The following is a 14,545-nucleotide window of genomic DNA, read 5'->3' as shown; positions in this document are numbered from 1 at the left end:
TAAATACGTTACAAGTGTCGTAACACTTTTTAAAAATGTGTCTGTTTCATTAGCATTTTCCTTGAAGATTTTTTCCTGGTACACCCACTACATATTTGGGTTAAATTTTAAACAAAAAATGGATTGTAGTATTTTTTACAACACTGATACCTTCTTGTGACGGTAGAATTATGCGCCAAACGGCCTTGATTGCACCAAACTGGACTTAAAATTATGCGTTTGGTTGTATAATTATACCGCGTGACTTATCAGAAATGCAACAATTTTATGAACCAATGGCAACTTTTGCGAAAATCTTTAATAATAACGCGTCTACGCGTTATTTAACTTGAATCCATTGTTCACTTTTTGGCACGTTTCGCCATCGCTTCGATCTAAATAAATCGGTTTCGCTCGAACTAGTGTAACACTTCCCTTTTACTCAATAAAAATCGGCACCTGCTATGCAAAAGCAGGTTACGCTAGTTCTCCATCTGACACACAAGCCCCAAATCTGAGTTACATAACGCAACATATTGAAAAGAACGCAACATCATTAAGTCATTTTGAGTCATCACCCATCATTGTCTTGAGGACCCGCCTTAAACTATAACACCTGTTTTTCACACGTTGGGCAATTGGTAATTATGCTAATGGGAGACACCAGACGCCCATGACCATAAGCGGGCAAAATGGGCATTTTGAGCGAAAAGCGGATTATTTTCGTAGTATTGTCACACCTCGACGATGGGTTATTTGAGCAACTTGAAAGTAAAATAGTTACGTGATGGCTTGTGTTGCGAATGATAATTTTATGTAGATTTTCGACCAGAATAGATGAGGATCAAGGAAAGGTTTGCTGGTAGAAAACAACACCAGATGAGCGCGAAAAATAAATTGCGTAAATGCAAAAAATTTCGTGTAAATTGTTTCAAAAACACGCCCCAACGATCAGAATCTCATCGTCATTTCATAATTTCAAACAATTAGGCAAACGACTCAAAATTAAACATTCTTGCACTAATTGTGTCATGACTTGCAAATTTTGGTTATGGACTGAACCTTGGGACAGGAAAAAATTTAAGAACTATCATCATCATCATCATCCAAAAATCTGACCATAGAGAATAGACCGAGTGGACTTTGCCCTCGCAAAATCCAGATCTGAAATCCATTGACCTTTACCATGCCAGCAATTAGCACAAGTAAGTGTAAACTGACTCATATCTCATCAGGTTTTTTCACGGATTTTTCAAAAATTCGTCTTGCCTTTGCTGATGAATCTTAACGAGACAGACTGAACAATGAACTTGTTGTGGTCAAGGTAACACGAATTTTTTTCGTTTACTTATGCTACACCATATTTGCCAACAGTCTTCATGTGGTAAAGACGCCGCTCAACAAAAGCTAAATTAAGAAGAGACGGGAAATACCATTCAGTTAACAAGTTTAGCACGTTCTGTTTGCCCCCAAAGTACAAAAAAGCAAAAACCTTTCGTCATGACCCACTTACAATTTCGAGGATCCAAAAATAATTAAGATAATATTTGTAAAATCCAAAATGTAAAAAAAATCAATACGAGCTCCAAAAACAAGAGAGTCGGAAGCCATACGAATTTTATCTGGATATGAGTAACGCAACATTTGTAAAACTGGCAATGGCAGTGACCAAACAATACGAGATTTCTATTTTTCGGATCTAAGGTTAAATGCAAGCTTCTCATCATTGTGGTCTCAATATCAATGTTAATTCTTTGAATAAAACAGTATCTGAATTCGGACAAAGTTATTTGGCAATTAGCCAGAATAAAAAAATGAAATTTGGTGGAGGAGCCAAAACGCAAAACGCCATCGGGCCAATTCTTGTGCGAATTTTTTCGCAATCGGCGACTCCTCGTTCCCACTAAATCTCTTTGAATGGTAAAATCAGTCCCGGCGTGGTGGGGGCTCCCACATTGGGTAACTTCCCCTACCCGCAATCAAAGAAAACTCTTTGACAATTGTGTGTACGGTCATACAACGTTCCGTCGTGACCGGGGGTGCCCCAAAAATGCAAAAAGTGCTGTTGTTTCTGGTCGCCGGCGTGCTGGCGGCCCACGCCAAGTTCCACTGGAACCGCACGAGTTTTCCCCGAGTGCCCGTCTGGAATTTCACCATCGAGGAGAAAACGCTACTGAATGCTGAGCAAACGGGAAAACTGTGCCTGAAAAACGTCGACAAGTGCATGGAGGAAGGTAGGCGACCTGAAAAGCGCTGAGCCAGCGGATTTTCAGCGCGGAGCGCTTTCAGACGCGGAAGTGGTTCGCAAGGATTTTTGCGTGAAGATTGATCGTTTTGTTGCGAATTATGCGTTACTTCCTGATTTTAACAAAAAGGTTTAAATTACGGGCCAGGCAAGGATCCACCTTAATTTATTCACGGTTATTATGCAAGATCTTTTAAATTATTGAGTGAGATAATCACGCGTTGTTGTGAAAAACGCAATTGCTTCCAATTTCCATTTCAGATTCGCGAGATTGTTTGCCAGCGCTCATCTTTAGTTTATAAATAAAACAATAAACAACACGGTCCGGAAAATTCTTCTTCATGACAAAGCAAGAATGGAACTCTTCGTCGTAAATCATAAGTGAAAAAATAAACAACAAACAGCGGTTTTGACTCAAATTAAATAGGCATTTATTTGAAGATAAACAAATGGCCCATGTTTGCTTTTTTAATTTCAATTATTTAGAAATTTCGTCAGGGGAAATTTTAATGAGCAACATTTTCAAACGCTAGTTATTGCAAGTGTGCACTACTGGAAAAGTAATAATTAAACGTAACTTGCTAGGTTTCTCATTTAATATTATATAATCCTATTTGAGATTGAGTTAAACTTTTGCTCTACATATTTTCACAACTATGTGTAGAGAGTTTTCTGTAATGATTTATGGCAAATTAAAACTTCGCCGCGCTCATCGCAAAAATCATCGATCGACCTAGCAACCGTTCAAAATTTTAATCGAACTGTCGGTTATAAAATAATAATAAATTAACAGTAGGGTTCCTTCATCTCGTTGGACTTTGGACTACAGTTAGCTTGAAAAAAGCCAATTTTTGCGAACGATTCTTTGGACCGCAAAATCCGTGTTAGAATCTTCTCGAACTCACGATTATGATTTAAGCTTAATTTATTTGAACAACGCGTATCGCGGTACGAGTCGTGAATATTTAAATAATGATCAGAAAGACCACGCCAATAATGTGTATATTTATTAATTTATTATTTTCATTGTGTGTGAAAATATTTAGTTTTCCATAAAAATAGAAATAGTTGCAGCGTGCACGCATAAGTAATGTAAATGAAAACACTTGTAATGCATTTTCCGCGACCTCGCAGTCCCGCATCCCGTCTTGTAATCATTTCCCGGTCTTCAATAAGGAAAATGTACGGCCTCAAAATACAAATTTATCTAAATACAAAAGAAATCCTTGATAGTCCAGCAATTTCAATTAAGTGGTGTATCAGTTATAGCAAACCGTGTGCAATGAATTAATTAAGTCCAATCCAAACCCGGTGAATGTTTAGTTAATTGCTCTCCCACCTCGTTGGCGAAAAGTAACAGTGCCATAAAAACAAGTAGAACACGCAACAAATAGTAAAAGCGCGACCTTGCCACCACTTGGTCAAGTTCAAATTCTCTGGGAAAAGTGAGCAAGTCTCGTTTTGTAAACGGAACTTGTGACATTTCGGATTTTCACCTTCCGAATTCGCCCTTCGCCGGCAGTGGCCTTAATTTGACAATAATTTGGGTTTTCGGCAGACTTCAACTATGAAACGACCGCTAATCGACTCGCCGATTTCGTCTTCGGGATCGTCCCACCATTCGACTTGAGTCAGGTCGAGGGGGTCGCCGAGGATTGCAAAAGGCAGAGCGAGAAGTACGTCGAAGAGCTACTCAAATTCAAGCTGTGGGCACTCAAAAGTAATCTTTTTTGAGGAGGGATTTGCGCTAAATGAGCCGTTTCAGTGTACGATGCCTCGGCCAAATTACCCACGGGGATTTTGAACGGGAATGTTAACCAGTTAGGCGATTTCGACTTGTGTCTGCAAGCCAATGAAAGGAGGCTGGGTATCAGGGGGAAATACTGCCTTGCTTCTATGCAGGTAGAAGCAGGAGCAGCGAGTCCCTATATTCTAGCGCTGCATAGGCTGGCACAGTCGCACCACCATTTCAGGAGTCAGCTCGACGACGTAAGCGACGAAACTGGTCACAGATAAGCCTCCAAAAAGTCTCAAACACAATTAAAAAGTTTCGAAAAACGGTGGAAAATAGTTCAATTATTTTTGAAAAAATAAATAATTTGGCTTGGAGCGTTGTCAATTTTGCGTTGCAATTATTTAGCCAGTGACCCTCGGCTCCCTTTCCGGCAAACGCACCGGAGGCTTATTTATGAACTTGACAAATCCTTTAACGACATTGACCTTTAGTCTTTGCTTCATCAATTTGCACAATTCGATTTTCACAGAAGCTTTCATTTTTCCCATCTTGAACCAACATTTGCCATCTTGCATAACAAGCGACGTCAGTTCTAACATTTTTAAAGCCAGGGCATCGCGTCCCCCGCTTTTCGAGCGTCAACTGGGCCCTTTGTGTCCCCAGCGCCTGCTCCTCTGCGGACGTCCAGCTGGCCCTCCGGACCAAAATCAACACAATCTCCAAAAACACCGACTTAGCAGTGCGAGTCCTGGTAGAGCCAGACATGTGCCAATCAAGCCAAAAAGAACCGTTGCCGACCTCGACCATCATAGTCTCGTAATTTCACTTTCGTCAAGTGCGAGCGAAATCCTGCAAATCATGTTTCAGAGGGATTTTCGCCGGAATCGTCCTTCTGGTGGCTGTGAGCACGGGGTACGACTGTTATGCTCTCGGGGAGAAAAACAGGTGGATGGTGGCGTTTTCCTTGCGGAAAAACTGGACCACTCTGGTCACCATCAAGCGGTCGAGCGATGATATTGAGGCCATCCACGGGATTCGGTTTTTGAACGCGTTTCTGCTGGTTTTGGCCCATAAAAGCATGGCCATGTTTTTCACGCCGTACATGAACCGGACCGAGATGATCGAGGTAAAGTGTTTGGTTTGTGAGGTATGAGAATTCCCGGGTCAATATTGACTCGGTTTGTCGATTTCGTTACGTGGGATGTACCGAATTAGAGTTTCCTTACATTACTTGCAATTATTGCTAATGAATTGTCATTTTGTGTGCACACATCATTGCATTCGCAAGGTTGTAAAATTTCGTGCTTATTACATTTCGAAAATAATCATTTGGGGTAATTTGTTTACACAAACTTTTATTGCAACGCTCATGATCTTTCAGAAGGTTGGATTAATTCATTATCAATTTATTACTGTTGGATTTAGCGACAATAAACCTTGAAAAAAATAATTACCGGTGTGAATGTAATTGTTATGGTGGTCTTGCTTTTTAATATATGGTTCATTTTATTCGAAGGAAACAATACTTTCGATATTATTTCAAATACTTTACGCCACCGCAAAAGGAAAATGGCTTTTCTGGATTACTCATATGGTTAATTCAGGAAAAAGGTCATGTGTATTGAGTCGTGGTAACTTTCAAGTGCGGTAAATAAAAAATTGTGTTTGTAACGATTTATTTTTAATTTTAATTTTAATCTTATATTAAATAATCAATAAATCAAAATTTTATTTTGATAAAAATCCTAGGGAAAGTTCAAAAAACACATACAACATACAGAATTTTTCAAATATTTCAGACATCACTCACCATTTGCCCATTACCGGACTAATAAACAATTTTTGAAAATAATCAATCATCGACTATTTTAAAAATTTGAAACTCTCATCGTAATTTTATTGATTTAAAACTTTCGCAGAATTATAGACAAGTTCCAAATGCCTTTAATTAAATTTCAGGTTAAAGTTGTCCGTCATTCTCTTAAAAAACAACGACAGAAAACATTTAACACAATCATGTTGCCAATTTATAATTCTAAAGTCACAGATTATGATGTTAATAGGATAGGTACTAATTATTTTTGTCCAAAAGAGCGTGCAATTTGAAATTGCTTAATTGTCCTGCCCCTCTTGTTTCAATGGAAACGTCACTGGGTTCTGTTACAAAATCAAATTATGAATTATTTTTACTCAATTTATTGACATAACAATTAAACTTTCAAATATTTGCAAGCAATTTTTAAATATGAATTTGTGGCCATTGTCTGTTATATAAAAATTGCGTGTACCTGTGACATGTTACATTTCAAATGTAGGTAACTTGGGTTATTTTCGCCGGGAAAAGATTGGGTATAGGAAAATAATTACGAGTGATGAATTGAGCCTAGATAAGCAAAAATAATTGAGTAAGAAAGGATTATCTAACAAAAAAATCAAATTGCGGCAACCACTTTTGATTCAGCACGTTGTAAAACCACTCAAGTGTCCTTTTACTTTCCTACCTACAAATCCAACACTTTCTTCTTACTTTTAATATTTTTCTTAACATTTTATCACCGGCAATTTCGCAAACATCCACGACACATAAATCCCCGGACAGGTCTGTCAGAATCTCTTTAATTGTAGCGATTTATTATCTAACTTTCACCAACGATTTAAAAACTTTTTCTCTCATTTACTTATAATACGTTTGGCGAGTAAACCACACCAGATCATTGGCTCCTATAAACAGTTTGCAACCGCAAATTCATTTGTTATATAACCGAATATTTCTCATAGGTTAAAATATGACCCCATTCAAATAAAAAACATTCACACCGGTAAATTTTCGCGACGTGGAATTACATAAATAACTAATTACTCAAAACAAAAGATTGACCATCTCCGCTGTGCATGCATGAACATTTAATAAATCACGGTTTTTCACAAATCGAAGAGAAAGTGATCAAATTGCTAAACTCTTGCATAACTGAGGCATCAAGAAAATGCGACTAATTAGAATAAGCACCACTTAATTAAATTTTTAATCCTTCGGCTTGTAAAAATGTGATTGATTTGTGCAAGCATGTACCAACAGTGTCATTGATTATGATAATAACGACAGTCACTGAGACAATCAAGGCACTCTGGGTTTCGAATTTGCCAATCGGGGGCCGGTTTGAGTGCACACATGACCTCCATTCTGATTAAAAATGTGACAATGCACCACAGAGCGAGTTAAAAAAATTGAAGGCTCATCCTAAATATTCCTCACTCGTCGGAATGCCGTCCAAGGTCCCACAACTATGTTAAATATTTCCTCAAAAAGCCACAATAAGTCATTTGATATTTATCTATTCGCTACATTCTTGTACAACAAACTATTCGACTTAATTATCTCAATTTGTTAAAATGCATATCAAGGTTCATAGACCTGTAAAAAACCATCAAAACCTTGCACCTGATTGAGTCACTCGCTCTAATTAGCGCACCTCCGCCGCCTCCTGCTCCTCCTGTCCCCATCGCCCATCTTTCGACGACCGCTTGGCGCTTCAGACGCGAATTTCTTGATTTTGTGATCAGGGAACAATGATCGCGAAGAGGTGTTTGGCGCAGAGCCGCAATCTCACCTAGAGCACGGCATGGTCCTGTTCATTGACCTTGGTCATGCGCGGCGTGGGTGATTGATTCCAGCGGCCACAAGCGTCGAATTCGAGGGAAATTTCCCTATTTTCGAGCAGGAGAGCATGAGGCACCGGCAGGTGTGCCACCGGCCCCGCTCGTGAATGATGCGCCACACACCTCCCACTACGGAGTAGCAGGAGGCGAATCGATGAATGAACTCCCAAAACGGGCCAATCACAATGCACCAGTAAAATATGAATCGAAAAGTACAACCGCGGTTGCAAACTTAATTATAACAGTTAATCAATCACAAAATGATTTTTGCAGTTTGTTTCGCGGCCCTGGACCGTGATAGGGCGCGCGGCCAGTCTCTACACCGACCCTTTCATCCTCATTTCGGGGACGCTTACGGCCTACTCGCTCCTCGGCAAATTGAAAAAGAACGGCAGGATTAGCGTCCGGGAAGAGTACATTTCTCGCCTGTTCCGCATTTTGCCGACCTTTGCCGCTCTAATCGCATTTTGTACTTTTGTCCTGCCGTGGATGAACCAGGGCCCCATGTGGAACCAAGTCGTGACGCATCATTCCGACCTATGCAAACAATACTGGTGGAGGAATTTACTATTTATTCACAATTATTTCGGTTTTAAGGACATGGTAACAACCAAACAAAAAACAACTTTGTAGTAAAATGGTGATTTTAGTGTTTGACGCACACACACCACGTGGGAATCGACACTCAGCTGTTTTTCGTTTCGCCCCTTTTCGCCCTATTGTTGTGGAAGTGGCCTAAAAGGGGTGTCTACGTTTTGGCGGTCCTGGCACTCGCTTCGACCGCTTGGCGCTATTACGTCACGTATACTATGAAACTATCGAATTATATTCATTTTGGGACTTCGTAATGTCGCGTAATTTCGCTCAAATGCAATAGTAATTGTTTATTTTTAGAATCACTCAGTTATTTGCGACCGCCGACAACATGTACATTATTCCGCTCCATAGAGCGACGGTCTATATCATGGGCGTCTTACTTGGGTACATTTTGAGGAATTATAGGAACATTTCGTTAAGCAAAGTAATTTTAAATGGGGTGACGAACTGGACGTGAAAATTTGTTTTTAGAGCCAGCTCCGGTTTGGCAATACTGTGGCCCTGCTTAGTTTCATAGCGTCCCTGTTCGGCCCAGCCTTCATGGGGAGTATAGACTACGTGTACAACCCCACGGATGCGGCGTGGTATGCGGCTTTCGCCCCCATCCTCTGGTGTTTCTCCTTCGGTTGGATTATCTTTACTAGTCACTTGGGGTACAAAGGACTTGTCGAACGGTTTTTCTCATGGCCCCCATTTTCGCTCTGGACCAAGATCTCCTACACTGTCTACTTGACGCAATTCCCTGTTTTCTTCTACAATGTTGGGATCACCAGGACAACGCAACATTACGGATTCTTCAAAATTTTACTCAACTTGCAGGAACTGGCTTGGGTCTGGTTCTTGTCCGTTGTTTTAACTCTACTAATAGAGATGCCATTCCAAAACATTAGAAATATTGTATTTAAGAAAGAGAGGACGCCGGAGCCGCTCCACAAGAAGATTAGTTGATCTAGTTGTAGGTTTTTAATTTATTTAGTTAAGTTGTTGAGAATAAAAAATGAAAAACCGAGCTGACGCTTAATTTTTATTGTATCCATGCTTACATTAGTAATACACCTTTATAGAGCCATATCAGTATGGAAAATAGTCTCTTAAATATAAATCAGAACTAAAATCTGTACAAAACCTAAGCTTACTTCTAAGTCTTTCAACCATTCTGAACGGTTATCTCAAGCTAAACTTAAACCAAAACTAAGGAACTAGAACGAAACTAACTCAGAAATTAGTAACGACCAATTCAGAAAAGCAATGAAGGCATTCTTGGCCGGGACAGCTTTGAGTTTTTGATTTAAAAACTACGCCAACGGCTTATCCTCTGGGATCGTTGGACTTGTGACCACCGATCCGGACCGAGACCTACCAGCCTCGTCCAAACTCTGCTGCGAGTTGGAACGCGACACGACCTTCGTCTGGAAACCAAATTAACACCATCCAGTGACGCTGCACTGACCTACCTTCACATTTTCGTATGCACTGCCGACTTTCTCCTCTATCGAGCGGAACGACTCGGAATGGCGCATCTGGCCGATTTTATTCGTAATGTTTCCGGTGATTCCCCCAATCAGCGATGTGGTTTTCTGGTAGCTACAATTCAAATTCTTGTTGGCTAAATACTCTAGACGCGAGTCACAAAGCCGCCGAAAAAACAACCAAGCCATGCGATACTTACATCGGGGCATCCGTCACAGCTTTGGTTACTTGACCAACTTTACTTTCCACGGTCTGATATCTACTCAAATAAAAAATGCATTATCATGCACCTAACAAGCTAAGGCTCTGTAAATTCTTACACGTTGCTCTCTTTCACATTTTTTAACCCTTGATTGATGTCCTCCGAAACCTCCTTCCACACCGTGATCCCCAAGTTGCGCTTCAGTTCGGCACTTCTCCGCATTTTTGAGGCCAGGACGGTCCTTAGAGTGGCGATTTCGTCCTCGATTTGGGCCAGCTCTTCGTTCCATAAGGCTTGTTGTCGTTCTTTCTCCTCATTGGAGAGACTCGACAGGTCGTTAACGACGTGGTTATCGACAGGGATCGCTTCTTCTGCAAAAACACCATTTTCATCCCTTAAAAATCGGGGATCTCGCCTCACCATCGCCACTAATATCTAAGTATTTGCGAAAATTGTTGTCTTTCGGTAATTTTGCCAAGTATGGTTTCGTTAAATCGCAATAGGTAACGCGCACTTGCCGCTTAAAGTCCTTCTTGAAGAAGGCCCGGATTATGGCATTGGCCCGCTTTACGTTAAAGAATTCCGCTTCTACGTTAACCGATTCGTCACAATGGGGCAAGCTATTGCAATTGGCCTCATCGAAGTCCAATTGCCGCAGATCGAACAATTCGAGCTCGGTCTCGAGGACGTCGTAATCGAATTCGTCGAGACTGGGGGTTGCCGTGCTCGTCTGGGGGTTGAAATACGGGTCCTCGATGTAGTCAAGACTGTGTTCCTCTTCGGTACTCATTTTCGGAGTTTCCGCGTGTGATTTTCACGCGACCAGCTGGCGGATGTCATGCGCGACGTTTCGCCTCTTTCGAGCGCACCTTCAGGCCGAAGGTTACAAACACATCACTCGACACTAACATTTGAACGATATTTTATGATTATTTGAGCCGAAATGGGCGATAAACACGGACATATCAACAAACGAGCCGAAGAAAGAGGGGCAAATGTCACAAACTAACGGAATATTTGACACGTCATGCGAGAGAGTGGCGAAGAAAAAATGCAGACGTTTACTGAACCGTATTATAAGACTTGAGTGCGAACAATACGCAATTACGAATAAGCAGCAAAAACCCCGTAAAGACACGTAAGAGTAGAAAAAAGGGGTCGGCAGGGCGCAGTGTCTAAAAACTTAATTGCGGGGTGACTCACCAGTGGGGCTGATGTTTGACATCGTGGACGCGTTTCTTCACGTTTCCTACAGTTTTCCGCCCAGTTTTCTGGAAAATTACTGATAAAAACACAGATTCGGCAAATGATAAATGACAGATGCAACCCTAGAATAATACTTTTATAGAAGCGGAACATAATGGTTGGCAATGAATTCCTAGCTGAAGCCATCTAGCCGCATCATCACGTACTAAAAAGGGCGCGAATTAAAAATAATCCCGATTACTTTATATGTTTTTAATTTTTGCTCACGTCAAAATGATGTCAAAATCTTATCAAATACGATTATTATGAAAATTTTCTAATTGTATTTGAAAAGGTGGATGCACAGACAGCACAGATGGAAGAATTTTACCCAACATGACACGATCACATTTAATATTAAAGATATTTATTAAATCCATTAAGTTTACAAAACTAACAGTCGTCACCGAATCGATGATAAAGACATACTTGCAATTAGCCAAACTGGCACCTTATGTTTGCAACTTTTGTCTATGGGAGTCTCCTCGCAGTGTGACTCACTTGCGGTTCGGTCTCAAAAAACTCACTGTTGGGAAAAACGCACCTATCTACGAAAACCTTCTGGAGCTCATTACTACGTTATATTTTTAGAGATCATGTTGTTCCTAACCGATAGTAGGCAATAGTCTAACCCAAACACGACACCTTGAACCACTATCTTAATAAAACTTTGAAAAATTAACGTGAAATAAAAAATAAACTCAAATTTTGCTGACGTTTGTGAAATTTTTACTTGTCAGCCGCGCATCGGTACCACGTTTTTCTTCAATAATCTGAAATTTTAAATCCGCCAATAGGACTTCTTTTTCCTGTAAAACACTAAGGCCATCTATCCGCATCATCAGTAAAACCTATTTCAGTGAGGGCTCGATTTGGCTATATCAGTTCGGGATGCCTGGATGCAACTCACCACAACAAATATTTAACACGACTGTGGCGACCTCTCTAAAACTCTAATTAAAAAAAATCAAATTACCGCATTAAAATCAATAAAAACGTAACAGGGATGTTTGCGTAAACCGTTTATTACTCTTTTAATAACAAAGAGTAATTAAAAGTGCGCGGGCGTGTTGGAAATTCCGCTCTCCCAAACACCTGTTGGTAACTTCACTTTTACAGGGTTGGTGCAACTTGACACTCAACCACGTGCTAACCTAGAAAATGGTTGAAGTAAACAACACGGAGGCAGAATGTTCAAAAAAACAGAAAAAGCCACCCAAACGGGGCATAGTGTACTTGTCGACGATCCCGCCGTACATGAATGTGACGAAGATTCGTGAGGTGTTCGGTCAGTTTGGGAAAATCGGTCGGGTTTACCTCCAACTTGCAGAGACAGGTTTGCGCTTAATCCTCTTTTTCTTGTATTAATTTGCGTTTGCAGAGGGTAAAAATGAGAAGAAGTCGAAGAGGAAAGTGGCGCGGAAATTCACGGAGGGCTGGGTGGAATTTGAGCGCAAGTCGGTTGCAAAAAGGGTGGCCCAATTGTTAAATAATACTCAAGTCAGTACACGCAAAAAATCCAAACAGTTTGACTGTATCTGGAGCATTAAGTATTTGTCAAATTTCAAATGGACGCACTTGCATGAAAGACTGGCCTATGAGAAAGCCGCTAGGAGGCAGAAACTGAGGGCTGAAATACAGTTGGCCAAGAAGAAAACCAACTTCTTCACCGCCAATTTGGATAAGAAGAAGAAAGGGAAAGACGTGGTTAATAAAGAGTTGGAAAATATTGAGACCAATGGGGAGACTCCGATGGATGAGGAGAGTCAAGAGGATAGGACAGAATTTTTACAATCGTTATTTTCGTGATAATTTATTAAGTTTTGTAATTTATAAAATAAAACATTTCTATTGCTAAACCTATTGTTTTACTTGAGCTTTTTCCACTGGTGTGGTTTCCCGCCCTAGGATTTTATTCCCTTCTAAATCAATAGCAAAGTTATAATCCACCGGATTATTAATCGCATTCTCAATAGCTTCATCTAACATCTCAGGCGTGATAAACGTCCCTACCAACTCCTTCTCCTTCCTGACAATCTCTTCAGCCTGTGCCAACATTTCCTCTTCCCGTTTCAACAATTCCAGTTTGCGATTTTCCGCGAATTTTATATCTTCCTCCAATTGTTTCGCTATCCGTTCGTTCCTCACCTTCTCCAATTCCGCATTCCATTCATCGTTTATAGCTTTACATCGCGCCAAATCCTCTTCAAACGCTTTTTTCAACTGTTCCGTGTCAGCCTTCGCTTGCAGTTTAACGCTGTATCGATTGGTTAAATATCTCCGAATTGAGTTCATTGCCGTACGATAGTTGTTGTTCAGTCGTTTCAATTCATTGTCTTCTTCCTCCGAAATTTGGGGCCTTGGGGGCACTCTGAAGACCTTGCTTTTGGCCGTGGGCAACCACATGGGCTTGCGCCGCCACCGCACGGGTTGACAATTGTGCATATTCTCGGGAAATGAGTTCAGAAGTCGAAGATTCGAAATTATTCGTAACATTTTAATCGGAATTGGGGACTACTCGGACACCATAACCTAACTATCTGGTGTCAAGTTTCTGTGAAATGTCACTAAAAAGAGCGGCAAATGTGAATGCGTCAATAAAAGATAACAGGAGCCGCAGGAGTACATGTTTATCACTTCGTTACAGTAATCCGTAAAAGTCAGTAAAACTGGCCTATATTATCTTAATAATTAGAGCTAGCAGAAAAAATTATGTTAGCTGTTTTAAAATTAGCGTCCAAGATCATTCAACAACAGCAAAAAAATCTGAGGCAATAGCAAAATAAATGATTAAAAAAGCTACGTGCATTCTTCTAAATAGATGCTTATGTGAGTTATCTGTATCCCGAAAACTAGAGCTGAAAAAAAAAATTCTTTCGGTTGTTTTGAAATCAAGATCCAACAGTAATTTAACAAAATCTGAGGCAACAGTTAAATAAATGACTCAAAGTTGCATCTTTTTTTATAGAAATGCTAACTTGTGTTACCTATAATGTCGAAAAAAAAGCTGATAGAAAAAATCTGTTCGCAGTTTTGAATTCAGCGTCCAACAGTTACTTAGCAGCAACAAAAATCTGAGACAACAGATATTCTGTAACTAAAAATGCTTTATATTGGGCTAAAACTAAGAAAAACAGTAAAAAAAGCGTTCTCATATTAAAAAAAAATATGTAAAAAGGTATAAATTTTGCATCAATTTTTTTGGTCAAACATACCACCGAATTTGAATTCCTCAAATATCACCGATTGCTAGCAATGTAAACTTGGGAATAAAGTACTAAAAAAACGCAAACTTCGCTTACATTGAATTTTTTTGACAAATTTTTCAATACAAAACTGGAGGTTGAACCCTTTATATCTCAAAAGCTCTAAACATTGTGATAAGGCAAGTTGAGGTATTTTGCCATCTTTTGAG

At 40.1% G+C, this 14,545-nt stretch overlaps 4 protein-coding genes across 5 annotated transcripts; 2 read left to right on the top strand and 2 right to left on the bottom strand.

Moving 5' to 3' along the window:
* Positions 1–1,965: 1,965 nt before the first annotated feature.
* LOC663251 (O-acyltransferase like protein) lies at positions 1,966–9,222 on the top strand. Its single transcript, XM_969307.5, has 9 exons — positions 1,966–2,213; positions 3,783–3,944; positions 3,990–4,213; positions 4,567–4,775; positions 4,827–5,085; positions 7,890–8,219; positions 8,267–8,460; positions 8,511–8,637; positions 8,685–9,222. The coding sequence occupies exons 1-9, from the start codon at positions 2,030–2,032 to the stop codon at positions 9,159–9,161; spliced, it is 2,166 nt and encodes a 721-aa protein (XP_974400.1). The 5' UTR covers positions 1,966–2,029; the 3' UTR covers positions 9,162–9,222.
* Positions 9,223–9,224: 2 nt separating this feature from the next.
* LOC661912 (uncharacterized protein) lies at positions 9,225–10,767 on the bottom strand. Of its 2 annotated transcripts, XM_008195662.3 has the most exons (5): positions 10,306–10,762; positions 10,004–10,256; positions 9,883–9,942; positions 9,668–9,797; positions 9,225–9,622 (listed from the first exon to the last, which is right to left on the bottom strand). In XM_008195662.3, exons 1-5 carry the CDS (start codon positions 10,673–10,675, stop codon positions 9,509–9,511), a joined length of 927 nt encoding a protein of 308 aa, XP_008193884.1. In that variant the 5' UTR covers positions 10,676–10,762; the 3' UTR covers positions 9,225–9,508. The 2 variants fall into 2 exon arrangements, with proteins under 2 accessions (XP_008193884.1, XP_015835836.1); XM_015980350.2 differs by lacking the exon at positions 9,883–9,942 and having other exon boundaries at positions 10,306–10,767.
* A 1,265-nt stretch (positions 10,768–12,032) lies between these two features.
* On the top strand, positions 12,033–12,989 carry LOC663269 (uncharacterized). Its single transcript, XM_969325.4, has 2 exons — positions 12,033–12,466; positions 12,512–12,989. The coding sequence occupies exons 1-2, from the start codon at positions 12,292–12,294 to the stop codon at positions 12,937–12,939; spliced, it is 603 nt and encodes a 200-aa protein (XP_974418.1). The 5' UTR covers positions 12,033–12,291; the 3' UTR covers positions 12,940–12,989.
* mRpS26 (mitochondrial ribosomal protein S26) lies at positions 12,928–13,711 on the bottom strand. Its single transcript, XM_969346.5, has one exon. It carries the CDS (start codon positions 13,624–13,626, stop codon positions 12,991–12,993), a length of 636 nt encoding a protein of 211 aa, XP_974439.3. The 5' UTR covers positions 13,627–13,711; the 3' UTR covers positions 12,928–12,990.
* Positions 13,712–14,545: the final 834 nt, after the last annotated feature.

This window comes from Tribolium castaneum, chromosome 5 (genome assembly GCF_031307605.1).
Source record: "Tribolium castaneum strain GA2 chromosome 5, icTriCast1.1, whole genome shotgun sequence".
Taxonomy (NCBI): domain Eukaryota; kingdom Metazoa; phylum Arthropoda; class Insecta; order Coleoptera; family Tenebrionidae; genus Tribolium; species Tribolium castaneum.
The sequence above is the reverse complement of the archived record's forward strand: the minus strand, read 5'-3'. Positions and strand labels throughout refer to the sequence as shown.

Coding starts and splice junctions, on each gene's coding strand:
- LOC661912 (XM_008195662.3), bottom strand. CDS start 10,675: ATGAGTACCGAAGAGGAACACAGTCTTGACTACATCGAGGACCCGTAT. Junction 9,943..10,003: donor AATGTGAAAGAGAGCAACGT/GTAAGAATTTAC, acceptor TTATTTGAGTAG/ATATCAGACCGTGGAAAGTA. Junction 9,623..9,667: donor GTGCATACGAAAATGTGAAG/GTAGGTCAGTGC, acceptor TTTGGTTTCCAG/ACGAAGGTCGTGTCGCGTTC.
- mRpS26 (XM_969346.5), bottom strand. CDS start 13,626: ATGTTACGAATAATTTCGAATCTTCGACTTCTGAACTCATTTCCCGAG.
- LOC663251 (XM_969307.5), top strand. CDS start 2,030: ATGCAAAAAGTGCTGTTGTTTCTGGTCGCCGGCGTGCTGGCGGCCCAC. Junction 3,945..3,989: donor CAAGCTGTGGGCACTCAAAA/GTAATCTTTTTT, acceptor GAGCCGTTTCAG/TGTACGATGCCTCGGCCAAA. Junction 4,776..4,826: donor ACCTCGACCATCATAGTCTC/GTAATTTCACTT, acceptor ATCATGTTTCAG/AGGGATTTTCGCCGGAATCG.
- LOC663269 (XM_969325.4), top strand. CDS start 12,292: ATGGTTGAAGTAAACAACACGGAGGCAGAATGTTCAAAAAAACAGAAA. Junction 12,467..12,511: donor CCTCCAACTTGCAGAGACAG/GTTTGCGCTTAA, acceptor TTGCGTTTGCAG/AGGGTAAAAATGAGAAGAAG.